General features: G+C 45.5%; 1 protein-coding gene across 5 annotated transcripts in view; it reads right to left on the bottom strand.

Annotated features, from left to right (window-relative positions):
* ILDR2 (immunoglobulin like domain containing receptor 2) overlaps nt 1-14,557 on the bottom strand; it is a 63,892-nt gene that overhangs the window by 43,170 nt on the left and 6,165 nt on the right. For 4 of the 5 annotated variants that reach the window (XM_053909358.1, XM_053909359.1, XM_053909357.1 and 1 more), the window contains exons 2-3: nt 4,340-4,672; nt 3,323-3,442 (exon numbers count right to left, since the gene is read on the bottom strand). In XM_053909358.1, the coding sequence (XP_053765333.1) occupies nt 3,323-3,442; nt 4,340-4,672 (453 nt within the window). Of the gene's footprint in view, nt 1-3,322; nt 3,443-4,339; nt 4,673-12,882; nt 12,987-14,557 lie in introns of those variants that run through there. The other variant, XM_053909356.1, reaches the window with a different exon arrangement.

The raw sequence follows: 14,557 nt of genomic DNA, 5'->3' as shown, positions 1-14,557 counted from the left end.
TACCGGATCCCCAAAGTCTTCAGGATGAAGTCCAAACTTCTTGGTCTGACATAGAAGCTGCTTCACAACTGTGCTCCGTCAACTTTCCCACCTTCAGCTTTGTGAGTATGGTGAGAAAAATAAACTCAACTTTGCCTCTAATTGACCCCTTCAACTCATCTCTCCTTACTGATTGGTCATCTGAAATTCCAACCAGCTTTCTGCTCCCCACTTTGTGACCATCTCCAAGGAAAGCTACTTTCAACTCTTTCCAGGCACCATTAATAGTCTCTCCTCATTCTCATGGGATTGGTCCTTTTGACCCTGACCTACTGCAAAAGACCACAGCCTATTCTCTGTGGCTTCCTTGTGAATGAGCATCACCCTGTACAGTCTTGTAACCAACCTGTACCCCTTCTATCTCTGTCACGAGGACTGAAGTCCTGGGAGGCCATCTGCTCATTTGTCAAAGTAGTCACATCCCTGTCTATCTACTTTTCAGTCCAAAATTTTAAAATTGAAATGAAGCTCAAAAGTTACCTACACACCATTTCCTATACATAAATGTCTCATTTATAACAACTCGTAAGAAATTTTTCGCCCTCTTGGGACGAAGAAATCACTGTTCCTCAGAATACTTACTCCATCTGTAGACGTCTCCAGTGGCTACGAGTTGTTTCTTCATACTGAGATGGAATCCTGCCCCTGGTAACCTCTACTCCTGGTTCCAGTTCTACCCAGCCACGCAAAGCTTCCAGTCCCTCTTCTGTACAATTTCACCTCTGATATGTGGACATGCTTCCCATAATCCCTTTCCCAGTCCGCCTTCATTAGATCAAACCCTCTCAGCTCCTCCCAACCAACCATTCCTCATTAAAATTCAATGACTGAACCAGTGGCTCATGGAGGTTGTAATTAGCAATCTGTGGACCCAGTTATATTATCCCTGAGGATTTCATGACTCCTTGAGATTGACCTCAGACATCAGGTTGCTCTCCTGGGCTCACATAAAAGGAATACCTAACAATCAGGCCCGCAGGATGTAACAACCAAATAATTAGAATTTTAGAAACCGCGACAATATTTTGACTCATTCTCTATAGGGTGTCAGGATAAAGACGACTCCGAATTTTGCACCTGGAAAGTAAATACAGTAGTTTATGTGGCCAGAAAGTTCTCACAGATTTCCAAATAACTTCTTTCAATGAACATCACAACTAGTATTGCCCTAAAAAGTTTATACACGGCAAATTAGGGGCGCCTGGGTGGCTCAGTCGGTTAAACGACCGACTTCGGCTCAGGTCGTGATCTCACGGTCTGTGAGTTCGAGCCCCGCGTCGGGCTCTGTGCTGACAGCTCAGAGCCCGGAGCCTGCTTCAGATTCTGTGTCTCCCTCTCTCTCTGACCCTCCCCCACGCATGCTCTGTCTCTCTCTGTCTCAAAAATAAATAAACATTAAAAAAAAAGTTTACATGGCAAATATATCACACTCTGAGCATTTCTAATTAATGTGGAGCGCAGCAGAAGGGTATGTTTCTCCCCTGCGAGAACCCCAGCATGTATCTGCTCATCTCACAGATAAGCTCCTTCTCCTGTGATGAGTTCATCTGCAGGCTCCCCAGTTTTCTTTTACTGTTCTTTTTGGAGGGACACGGATTTCTGTTCTTCATCTTTTCTCTCATCATTGGTGACCATTTTCAGCTGAGCCTTTCTCTCACCCACCTCTTTCTGTCCTCCGGACAGACCGCATCGTCCCCCTAGCGACCGTGTGTTTCGATCCAGGGAAATGCCCTTCCTATACTTGCCGCACATCCTCAGATGACAAGGCTTTCCCACTCTATTTGTTTCCCCACGTTTGCAGAACTGGGAACAAATGATTTAAAGTGGTTTTTACCTGGCCTCATTTTCCTGCACAGGCAATTACTTCTCTGCAAATGGCTGCACTAGCCAAATAACTGTGTCCACAATTAGCTAATTGCAGGTTCAATGAGCCACTTGTTCCTTCAAACTTGGCCATTAGAGTTGTGTGATTGGGCAGAAATTTATCTTTCTATTCCCCTCTGATCTACAGAGTCACAGCAGATCCCAAATCTGATTTCCCCGCATTCTTTTACAGTGTGAATCTAAGCCTTTTTACTTTACTTCCTTTTGTGTATCTGGATTCCGTTCTTTTACAAACCGCAGCAGCTACGCTTTATATATTAGACCCAAGGAATATGTATTTGAATTAAGTCAACCCTTTAATAGGGGTTATCATTAATTAGAGGGTGAATTATTAATAAATTATCCATTTTATAAACCGTGAAAGTAAGGCTGCAAAACAGTTGATTTGCCAAAGGCAAGCAGTCATAATAGAGTAAAACTAAAAACCCTAAATAGCAAACTCGACTTTCTCCCTAGGCACTGAGCTTCCCACACAGGGTAAAAATTAACCTTCAACCTCACTTGCCTTTAAAAGAAAGCACCCTTAAACATTCCTAAAAATCATTATCACCTGGGTTCTTTGAAACTACAAAAAATGTCATTTCTTTTAAAAACTGCTTGAATTTTTCTCCTACAATTAATGTATTTTCTTTTCTCAATTTCTGTATATTTTACTCTAATTTTCTTGTTCAACCAACACTTACAGAACATGAAATATGTGCTCAATTTTCAGTTTCATCACAAGGAGGTCATCTCCCACTAACACTCCTCCAATCCACTAGAAAAGTCGCCAAGAATAGTGAGTTTTCATTTATGAACAAATTAATATTAATAAGCACTAGATATATTTGCTTTGAGAATGACTCAGACCCTTTTAGGTTTCAAGACATCTGCCTTCCAATAAACACTAGCAGACTCTCCGATGGTTCTTTTCACCTGGAACATTTTATTGTTAAACTCTCTGGTTTACAGCCACCCCTCCTCATGATTGTCCTAAGTGTCTGTAACTGAATGGGAAACGATCCCCCAAGTCTCAGGAGATCCTGACTCACCAACAAATCCTTCTCTCTCAATTGTCTCTATTCTGCTTCAAAAGCCTCTGGCATTTTCTTCAACACTTAGCGTATAAAAAGGTAAGTAAAGCATAAGAGCAAAGAGAAATCAGGGCTAAAGGTACACGAGTGGAAAGGAGGGAAAAACAACTCTAAGAAAGCAGAAGAAACACTCAGGACAATGCTAAAAAAAGAGAGGGGGGCACAGCCTCCAAGAAACAAGATACAATAACGCCTACTGCTCACAGAGAACATGTACTAAAACCAGTTTGCGCACAAACGATAAAGCCTGCGTGTGCACCTGCTGGGATATGGAGGGAGAAGTGAGGCGGTCGAAGACACAGGTGCTGCTGATGCTTTTCACTTACCCAACACCAGCAATTCTGCCGAGTCCTCGTTTTTGCCCTCCAGGTCATCAGGGGTAGTGATAATACAGTAATAGAGTCCGCTGTCTCCCCACATGAGTTTTCCAATTTGAAGATCAGCATCTGTGATCACAAAAAGAAGTGCCCAGTCCTAAAACTGCCCCCTGAAAGGAAAACACTGAACACTAGAGGGTGAGAGAAGGGCCCTTCTGGATTGTTTACAAGTCTGCTTCTCCACTTAGATGGCAGCTGACGAGATGTTTGCTTTATTTCAAACAAACAGACAAAAACCCAATAGCAAACAATAGCGTCCCTAAGGTGAGACACTTAGTGTGTCCCCAGAAACTGGTCTAGGGCCAGTTCAGTTTTGGGAATAGATGACTGCTTGCAACCAACCAGATCTGCAGAGGCCCCTGAAAGCCAGATACATGCCAGAATTACCCTGGACTCCCAGAAATGGGCTGGCTTCACAGGAGTTCTTCAAAATTCACAGGTCACGTCAGACTCTTAGGCCCTTTTCTTGTCCAAAGCTTTAGGGGGCAGAAGGAAGGGTAGAATTGATGCAGTACTACCTGGGGCTTGGACCATGGCATCTACCCGGCTCTGTAACTTGATGCATTCATCCCTTCTCCCAGCAGAGCAACTTCCTAGGGAAGTGTGTTTTCTGAGTTTGGGAATGGGCCGTAAACGCTAATGCCAAGGTGTAAGGTTTTGAGAATATTCTTTCACTAGAATCTGTTTCAATTCAGTTCTGATAACAAGCTCCTCAGACTAGAGGTCGGGACCGGGAAAGACTATTTCCAAAGCTCATCTCTGTGTCTGTCCTAGATATCACACCCTTTACACTTTCTACACTCACTGTCCCATTAAGTAGTTCGCTAAGCTTCTTGATTGCTTCCATCTCCCATAAAATCAAAATCTTGAGGGGTTGCAAGGCTGAGACGCTGGCATCCCCTTGTGTGGGGGAGGGTGGAACTAATCTCCCTTCCATTCCTGGATTCCAAGCGGAGGCATCATTACCATGCACAATCGTGATCTCTCTGCCCCTGTAGAAGTCTCCCAGGGTGACGGTCGAGCCCTGTTTGGAAGCCACCACTCGAACAGTCCTCCTGCTGTCTAAACAATCCAAGTAGGGGTCCCACTCCAGGTTTCTTTTGCTGAGAGACTGGGCCCGGGGAGAGGACATGCCCAGGGATTCCCCCATGCGATCCTGGCAGTAGGACTTGAACTTCCACTGCACGACGGCAGGCTGATGGGAAGACGTGGAGAAGTGGCAGCGAAGCACGGTGGGCTGGAAGAGCATGGCCACCTTCTTCTTGTCAGGCACTGTGACTTGAAGGCCGTCGGCCATGGCTGCAAAACACGATGAACATGTCCAAGTGGTATCCACACCCTGGACCTCACCTCCCATCACACGGTCGCGCCTTTCCACCTCACCTCCCTGATCTGTCCCTCCTCGCCTTCCCCATCACAGTTAACGGCATCATCCCATCTGGCTGCATTGTCCAGAAACCTGCCCTCACTCCCGATATCCAGTCGGTCACGAAGCCATGTCCATGTGATCTCTTAACATCTTTAATATTTCTTCCCTCCTCTTTGACCTCACTACCATTGGTTTTGTTGGTGCCCTTTTGATTTCTTGCTTATAATATTACAATAATCTCGTCTCATCTCCCCGCCGGCCACTGCCCACATGCCATCCATTCTCCTTGTTATATAATTCAAGCAGTCTTTCTAAATCTGGCTGCTGTGGCTCTCCTTCTTAGAACCCTTCACTCAACCTCCCTGGCCTTCAGGATAGAACCCAAAGCACCTGGAAAAGATGTAAGGTCCTTCATCATCTAGCTCTTCTTACCTCCTCAGCCTCACTTGTAGTGGCACCTTTATTTGAGTACCAGCTTCCAGGAACAACCAAACAAGCTAAGAGTTTCCCCAGGTGGGACATGCCATCTCACACCTCTGGGTCTTTGCACGTGAAGCTCCTAGTTTCTGGAATGCTTTCTCCTCACTTCTTTCTTTGGGAAGCTGTTTTCCACCCTTCAAAGCCCAGGTCAAAGGCTTTCTGTAAGTCTTCTCTGACCCTCAGTCCATTCATCACTTCCTCCTTTGTGCCATCAGAATCCCAGCATCCTTTTCTAGACACTTCTTTTTTTTTTTTAATTTTTTTTTTAACGTTTATTAATTTTTGAGACAGAGAGAGACAGAGCATGAACAGGGGAGGAGCAGAGAGAGAGAGAGAGGGAGACACAGAATCCGAAACAGGCTCCAGGCTCTGAGCTGTCAGCACAGAGCCCGACGCGGGGCTCGAACTCACGGACCGCGAGATCGTGACCTGAGCCGAAGTCGGACGCTTAACCGACAGAGCCACCCAGGCGCCCCTCTAGACACTTCTTATAATTACTTTGCAAGAATTTCTTTTCATGCCTGTCACCCCCATCAGATTTGTCAGGTAAGGAATGTGTCTTATCTTACTGTCCTGGCTTGTGAAGCCCATAGGCGCTCAAGTAATATTTGATAAATAAAAACAATGAAGCTGGGGGGCGCCTGGGTGGCACAGTCGGTTAAGCGTCCGACTTCAGCCAGGTCACGATCTCGCGGTCTGTGAGTTCGAGCCCCGTGTCAGGCTCTGGGCTGATGGCTCGGAGCCTGGAGCCTGTTTCCGATTCTGTGTCTCCCTCTCTCTCTGCCCCTCCCCCGTTCATGCTCTGTCTCTGTCTGTCTGTCCCAAAAATAAATAAAAAACGTTGAAAAAAAAAAAAAAAAAACAATGAAGCTGGGAAGTATAACTTCAGGAGGAAGTGACTTCCCTTCCAGATGATAAGCTAGCAAAGGGGACAGAGATGAAGGGAAATGAAAGCTTTAAGAGAAATGAAGATTTTCAGATCAAAAGCAGTAGACTAAGTTCAAAAGCTTTGAAGGTTCATCAAAAAAAAAAGGGGGGTAGGGGAGAGAAGGGTACCTGGGTGGCTCAGTCGATTGAGCGTGCAACTCTTGATTTCAGCTCAGGTCAGGATCTCACAGTTTGTGGGTTTGAGCCCCACGTCAGGCTCCATGCTGACAGCACAGAGCCTACTTGGGATTCCCTCTCTCCCCCTCTATCTGCCCTGCTGCGCATGCTGTCTCCCTCTCTTTCTCTGTCGCTCAAAATAAATTTTTTAGAAAAGGGAGAAAGAACGCTAGAAAGCAGACGAGAAGTTTAAGTGGCGAAAAGATAGAGCCTGAGGCTTTGTCCAAGAAAGAGAGGGAGATTTCAGTGAATGGAAGACCAGGGGAGTATTTGAGAGGCAAAAGGTCTCTATTAACTTAATGGTGAGATCTAGAAATTCCAAGCAAAGAGAACTTAACTTTCTCAGTTCAATGAGAGAATCAGAGGAGTTTCTACCTTGATCTAACGTAGAAGCAGAAACAGAATGATGATGAGAGGCAGAGAAGGGAATATGAACAGAAAGACATGATAAAGACGCTCTGAATTAAGTCCAGGAAGGAGTCTGCCAAGTCAGCTGCTGGGAGCTTGAGACCCTAGAATTACAGTGGACTTGAGGCACGCGAGGAAGGAATAGTTTCCGCGGGGCGCCTTCTGTCCTTTATTCCTGCCAGTGTTCAAAATGACATCTGGAAAGCACACTCACCCTCATGGTTCCAACATACACTTAATTTACCTATGAGTGTCTCCTATGCAAGGACCCTCAACAAAGGCAAAATACCACACTCGGGCTCCTGTCTTCGGAGTTCCAGACCAGCACCTCTCGCTATGAAAAACCAGGTTCTAAGTTCTTCTGGGGAGAAAACATTTTCCGCATTCTGTGAACATGAGGAAGTGAGTACAACAGAGTGTTTGAGATTCACCAAATCGTAGTGTTTTGAACCTACCAAGTGCTATAGAATAAGTGAAGGAACGTGCGTGCACATGAATGACTATCACTACAGGAATTTCTAAGACTGTGCAGAGAAGACGGTTACGTGTGTCATAGATAGCACGCTATAGTAAAATAGCAGTGGAATCAAATAGATAGTACTCATAATGCTTACTCACAGGGTTGTTAACAAGCATTACGTCACCGGGCACCTGTCCGGGGGAGACCCTACCGCAGAGGACTGTGACCATGTCCTGCAGTGGTAGATCTCAAACACTAATCCTCCCTCACCTTTCCTGCTTTCTCTCTCACCTCCCACACTGAGGCTCCTGAATCTCCTTGAACGTCCGCCACCAACAGGCTTGATGACCACCAGACTATGTACATCAGCCTCATCCAGGGGCAAATAATGCCAATCTGGAAGCTCACCGAAGAATCTCAGTTTCTAGGCTCCATTGCTTCCTTCCACCACGCCAGATGTTGATGTGGCTAATTCCACTGCTCTCTAACTCACAGAGCTGGCGTGGGAAAAGAAATTTCTTTACAATTTCTCCTGAAATTCCATTGCGTTAATTTCTAACCTTGTAATTCTTCTCCAAATCCCTATTCACACTCCAATTTTCCAGTTCTCCAAAAATGGGACAGAGAGGTGAAGGGACTTCGGTTAGCAGTGGTTCAGGCTGAATAACCAATCACAGGCATTGTTCCCAGTACAACACTTTGTACTTGACCACACCGCCTTTCTTCTCTGCTATCACTTCAGGCTATCCCTGGGAAATCACATTTCCTAGCCTTTCTAGGATAAATAAAACCAGCAAAGAAGGCAGACAAAGTGTTGTATAAAAGTGTTGCTAAATAAAAGTATTGTACGTTTTTTTGTTTGTTTGTTTGGTCAGGGTTTTGTGTTTTTGTTTGTTTGTTTGTGAGAGAGTTAGGCGATTACTAAGAATAACCTCCTTTACAGCTCTGTTCTCTGTTAACGAGATTAGCCATTTGACCAAGCTATTGGACTCCCTTAATTATTAATGTAGTCTAGTTGGTTCTCCGTTCATTCCAGGACATACAATATAAATCCATGCTCCAAAGAATCAGGAATACATTCTGAGAAACACCTACCATTTTACAGCATGAGAGCGAGAGTCATGGATTTTGGAATCCAGTCCTAAATTAGAGTCCAAGCTCTACCCCTTCCTGGCTGCATGACCTACAGCAAATTTCTCAACTCACCAATTTTAGTTTCCTCACTGGTAAAACCAGGATAATTATAACTACCTTACGGAATTGACTGAAGGCTAAATGAAATATGAACCCAAGTACTTAGGACAGCATGGTATATGGCAAACACTCAATAAATGTAGCTGGTGCTCCTGTCAAGCACAGTCTATTGACTTCTGGGAAGCTATGAACCTAGAGCTGGGTGAGCACAGAGACGAAGACGGGAGATGCTAAGTGCGTAGAGGGCAGAGTGTGCAGAAACTGCACGGAAACGCTAGAATAGGTAATTAGGAGTTGAACAGTGACAGTGCCTGGGTTTACTCATCACTGCACAGTTACACAGGCACCTCCTGGAAATCAGAAGTGGAGGGTAACCCTGTGTGTTCCTGTGCAGGTATAATAGGAACCCTGGAACTCTCAGCTAAGGATACATCTGGACAACTGGAGAAGACAGGACGAAAAATCTCAAGTAAATCCCAGTTTATCGGATCTTTAAGGACCTTAAGAGTGAAGAAAGATGGAAATGCCAATCCCTGCTTTAGCTCTATGAACTTCAAACTGTAGGATGAATGCCACCCGAGTCTTGAGCCTGCCTTTAGGAACCCCAACCCACTGTAGTGGGGTCTGGAATTGCTCTTCTGGCCCTAACCCTGAATTCTGGGTGAGGGCTTGGATTCCTTATACCCACTACGTACCATCTCCTTCTCAACCTGTGTTTATCTTAGACGGTCTCCTCCTGATTTGCAATCCATTTGCCCAACTGGGACTGAGACCTTACTCTAGGCTCCAGTCTGTTTACCTGGGCCACGATACTAGCCCCTTCTCCAGAGGACTGAGTACTGTTTCCTCTCCCCCCGACACATGACTGAACCAAATCTGAAACCATGTGGCTGACCACCCAACTTGGAAAAATACCTCTCATATGGGATCTCCATTCCTACCACCAGATCAGGCCCCCCAGAGAGAGTATGTAACTGGGGCGAAAACTAAGATTGATAGTTCCCCATGGGCACTGAGATACGGCCTGGCAATACCCTCCCTCTGGTTCTCATTTCCAAGAGATCTGCCCTGGGGTAAGGTTAGCGTCCTGAGCTTTGGTCCTACTTCCCACAGAGTTTTTTCTATTTCACTATTTGTCAGATGCCAAAACCTAGTACTCCTTACGCTGGAGTCTATACAGGCTAATAAGAATATCTTTGCATGCCAGGTAAATAAATTAAAAATGGTCAGCCTCTTCGTGGTGTTCATCCGTGCATTTGATCTGAGAAATCTTATTCCCTCCCACGGTTCCAACTATCATTTAAGTCTCAGACCCTCAGCTCTCTGAAGCCTCATCTGCATGTTTTAACAGATACTTCAAATTCAACATGTCTAACCCCACTCATCATCTCTTTTCCCACTCCTTGCTTCTAGAGCAGTCCTTCCTCTCTCTCTAGCTCCTCTGCCAGTATACCCCCATCCTATCACCTCGGATAGAAATCATAGCTTTGATGATTTCCTCTCTGTCCCCGAATACATTTGGTTGGTCACTAAATCTAAACATGTCTCAAATTTGACCCTTCTCTATTGCCGCCATCACCCCCTTCAATTAGGTTTCTATTCCTCCTACTAAATAATAATTATGAAATGCTTACTGTGTGTCCGAAATTGTGCTATGCATTATTCATGTAGTATCTTAATGAATTCTCTCAAAAAATTCTATAGTTGTTATTATGTTCATTTTATACACGATGAACCTGTTTCTCAGAGAATGTATGTATCTTCCCTAACATCTCAGAGTTAGCAAGGAACAGTCAGATATGAACCCAGGCTGACGGGCTCCAAAGCTCTTGAGCATCACTTCACATAGGTCTCATTACCTCCTCAGTTTTATAATTGCCTCCTACGTGGTCTCCCTACTTCTGGCCAAATACACTCTCCACATTTTTTTTTTTTTTTTAAATCTAGAGTTGTTTTTTTAAAGACTTATCCAATCATATCTGCTCCCTGCTTCAAGATTTCCATTGATTCCCCTTTCCTTCCGGGATAAGACCCGAGGTTAGGGAAGATAGCAAAAGATAGCAACAGAAGCGAAGTAAGGTAAGGAATCATCCTTTATAGAAGGCATCAGTAAAATTTAGGATTCCTGACTGAGAGCAGCAAATAGCACACTGAGGATCACAGGTGAGGATTGGAGATTATGTGTTTTTCTACATTTGCAGAGGAGGGAATCTTCATTCTTAGACCACCAGACCATGCTGGCAGTTGTCATTGCGCCCCTGATCAACAGAGAAACTCCCCTTGCCTATCAAACTCAAATTCAATCAAAAGTCTGTTTGAAAACACTCTGTTAAGTTCTGGCAAAACTGATTTGAAAGACCAGTCCCTGATCTTGAGAAATTCAATACAAAGTTAATTTCTAACTCTAGGCTCCCTGGGGGCAGGAACCAGGATTTGGTTGACCCTGTATCCCCAGTATGTAGCAAAGCCACAGAATATGGCTAAAGCTCACACAACGCGGAATGAATCAACGGATGAAAGAATAAATGAAGGAGCGACCCACCCCCAGCACAGAGAATGGATTCTGGCCAATAACTAGAAAAGCTGCCTAAAAGTAGAGTGATGCGCGACGGCTCAGAGAGCAGCCCCCACCCACCTCAGCTAGTCACTAGGCCAGGGAAGATCAGCTCCAAGTAAAGACAATGCCTCCCTTCATGCGGCCAAACAAGGTCCTGCCCCAATTCTCATGGAAAGGAAAGGATTCCAGACGTGACAAACCGTGTTCTTGCGAGAATAACAAAAGCAGTATCTGAAGCAAAGCTGTTCTTATTTTAGCCGTTTCATTTTTTTCCAAAGCAAGTTCCTTTTCCCCACTAGTTAGTTGGTAAGCTATTCCTGCCAGCATCTTTGGGAGGCAGCTCAAGAAGCACAGTCCCCTTTTAGAGAACCAAAGATTGCTGCTGAAGGTCACGGACAATCATCATTGTAGGGATTTTCATCTTTAGAAATTTCGTATAAAGCTCATCCGTCCTTGAAGTTCCAGAAGTGGGATTCTGACCTCAGAATCACCCGTTGCCCAGCACACCTTGGCCGTCAGACTCCTAAGGTTTTGCTTCATTCCGTATGACAGTACAAATCTTCCTTCTCCTGCCTTCACGTTAGATCTTATTTAAGAAATTTATCTTTTGCCTTCACGCTTTCAACATATTGTCCCAATTTCTTAAGATACTGCCTGCCACGGGCGGGTTTCTTAGGTGTAGGAGATGAGTACAAAGTATCCACGCATCTCCTCTAGGTTTGGTCCATAGTCCAGAAGAGGAAATAAAGCTTGTCCATCCCTCAGTGGCATTGCCAGGATGGGAGCAAAGTATTTGGAGAAATGCTGCCCTGCAGGCTCAAGGTTTAAAGGAAAAGACAAGTCAGCTTGGGTCTTTTTTTCCCCTAAAAAAATAGGAACAATCCATCATCTTCCTGATGTACTTGGGTTAAAAAATAAAATACAAAGGCTTTACAAAGAATAGCAGACATTCCCTTGGTATTTGCCTAATATCTAAGCCCAATTATGCAGCTTTCCCACGGGTTCTGCAAGTTAATCAGCTTCCTTCTAACTCCTTTCCTGCCTCAATTGGCCAGGATCAGTTTCTCTTGTTTGCTCTCATGACACCTGATTGCTTGATCCACTTCAGCGTTAGGGTGACCAGATGTGCCATTTGGAGACTTTAAAAATGTGACAGCATTCTTGTGTATTTTCTCCCTGGTAGTCCTCAAAGGCAGCAATAGCTCCCCGTCTTCCACGGGGTTATGGTGAATGCCAGTGCTGCCCTGGCTCAAGTAGGCTTTGCTCATGGCCTGCTTATTATCTGCTGCCAATAACGCTGTACTTGTGCACACAGAACTTGCCATTCATTAAGCATACGTTCTCTGTGTCCAACTGAGCCACGCTTTCCCATTCTCAGCCGCCACTGTGCAGATGAGAGCCAGAAGCCTATCTCTTTTCTGTCTGATTTGCCTTGTCTTCCAGAGATCTGAAATGAGCTCCTGGGTAATGTCTAGCTGGCCTACCTGCTGTTCCAACAGGACCAAAGCTGCACTAAAAGAGGTCAGTCCCTAGCCTGCAAGGCAGAGGTACTTTGGAAAGTGTCCTGGTTCATTTGGGTGGGTCAGATTTCTGAGATGGGCCGGCCATTTGGACAGAGAAAACTCCTATAAGAAAGTTCTGAACCACCTATACCACCTCGTTATCTGTATTTCCATGTCTAGACTCTCACCTGAGCTCCAGACCCAACGACACAACCTCATTCTCCGGGTGGATGTTACACAAGCACCTCCAACTTGTCACTCTATAGAGGGAGACACTAAGGGTCCCCCTCCGTCAGTAATGGAATTTCTCAGGGCTTAATCTAGCCAGCCAAGCCAGCCAAATACTATGCTTCCTGGCTTCTCTGTAGCTAATGTGGCCATACGTTCAGGATGAAGGTAGATGAGGAGAAGTGATCTGTGCAACTTCTGGGTTACCTTTCTAAAGACAAGCTGCCTGCCTGGCCCTCTGCTTTCCTTGCTCCAACTGGCTGAGAATGCCTGTCACTGGAGCGGTCTTGGCAGCTACATGTGGGGAATGGCAAATTCACCCCCACTGGGCCTGGATTATTACAGGGGAGAGAAAGGAATTATTCTGTGTGAGTTATTACATTTTAGAGTCTCTTTGTTCGGGCAGCTTAGACTCTACTTTAATGAAATGCAAAATAGTGAAACTTTATCTCCCTCCCTGACATGTTTCTCCTCCTGTATTAGTTCAGGCCCACAAATGGCATCCCCAGCGATCCCAAGCCACAAACCCGAAGGCCATCTTTGACACTCCTGCCCCTTCACCCTGCACATCCAACCACGCCACCGCCACTCCTCCATGTCTAGTCACTCTGTGACTAACCCACTCTGTGACTCTGTGACTAACCCACTCTCCGCACTGAGGTCCAAATGGTATTTCTAAAATGTACGTCTGTTTGGGGCACTCCCTTGCTCTGACCCTTTTAACGACCCCTTCCGGCCACTTCAGGAGTAGAAGGGACAACTGGCCCCATTTCAGAGGGGGCCGTTCTCCTTCATCCCTCCTGCAGCACCAAATTCCCCGACCACACTGGAATATTTGTAATGTTCAGCATCAGGTCCTCCCTGCTTCTTGTCTTTTTTGCACATGGCTGCTCCCTCTGCAAGTTCCCCTTCTCCCATCCCACTTTTCCCCTAGTAATTCTTCCTTATCCCTCCAAACTTGCTCGGCTATCACTTCTTCTAGGAGTCTCCTCTTGCTCTTACTGCAGTCACAGTACCCGAGAGGATGACATCGCATTGCCTAAGAATTTCCTATTCAGTGGTCCCTGCCATGAAATGACAAACTCTCTCCTGCAGCCTTTTAAAGACTCTGCTACATAGTAGGTACTCGACACATTTGCTGAATGATTTAACCCAGTTAATAGATCGTCTTATTTATTATTCCCAATTCGTTTTCCCTCTGGACTCTTGCATTGTTCCCTGTAGGCAGGGTACCACTTCAAAAACCATGGGCTTTTCCAAGGACTTGCATTGGCCAATGGAACGTAAGTACGTAAGACACGTAAGGCCATGAGACACGTCCAAGCAGAAACTTAAAGGGCAGATGCATGCTTTGGCTCTGGTCACTCTAGGCCCTCCCCCTACCCTCTTGAGCCCTCCACCATGACAACGGCAGGCCCAGCTAGTGGCTGCTTCTTCATCCCGGGTCTTGGAACAAGAAGACATTTGGAACTGAGCCAAGTCCACCAATTCTAGCCAATTCGTAGCTGACTTCAGCTCCCGTGTAATATGAGCAGGGGTAAATGTCTGCTCGTACGAGCTACTGAGATTTGGAGGTTGCTCCCTGCTGTATCAAAATGCTGGCTGAAGGTCACGATCTCGCGGTCTGTGAGTTCGAGCCCCGCGTCAGGCTCTGCTCGGAGCCTGGAGCCTGTTTCCGATTCTGTGTCTCCCTCTCTCTCTGCCCCTCCCCCGTTCATGCTCTGTCTCTCTCTGTCCCAAAAATAAATAAAAAAAAAACGTTGAAAAAAAAAAAAAATGCTGGCTGATATGCCTATTTGGGGTTCATAATTCGTAATTGAGGACCTACTGTGTACCACGCATCGTGCTGGGAGTTTTACATAATTCCATTTTAATCATCACA

This window comes from Panthera pardus, unplaced genomic scaffold (genome assembly GCF_024362965.1).
Source record: "Panthera pardus isolate Hobbes unplaced genomic scaffold, ASM2436296v1 HiC_scaffold_21, whole genome shotgun sequence".
In the NCBI taxonomy this organism is placed as follows: domain Eukaryota; kingdom Metazoa; phylum Chordata; class Mammalia; order Carnivora; family Felidae; genus Panthera; species Panthera pardus.
This window is presented reverse-complemented; position numbering and strand designations above follow the sequence as displayed.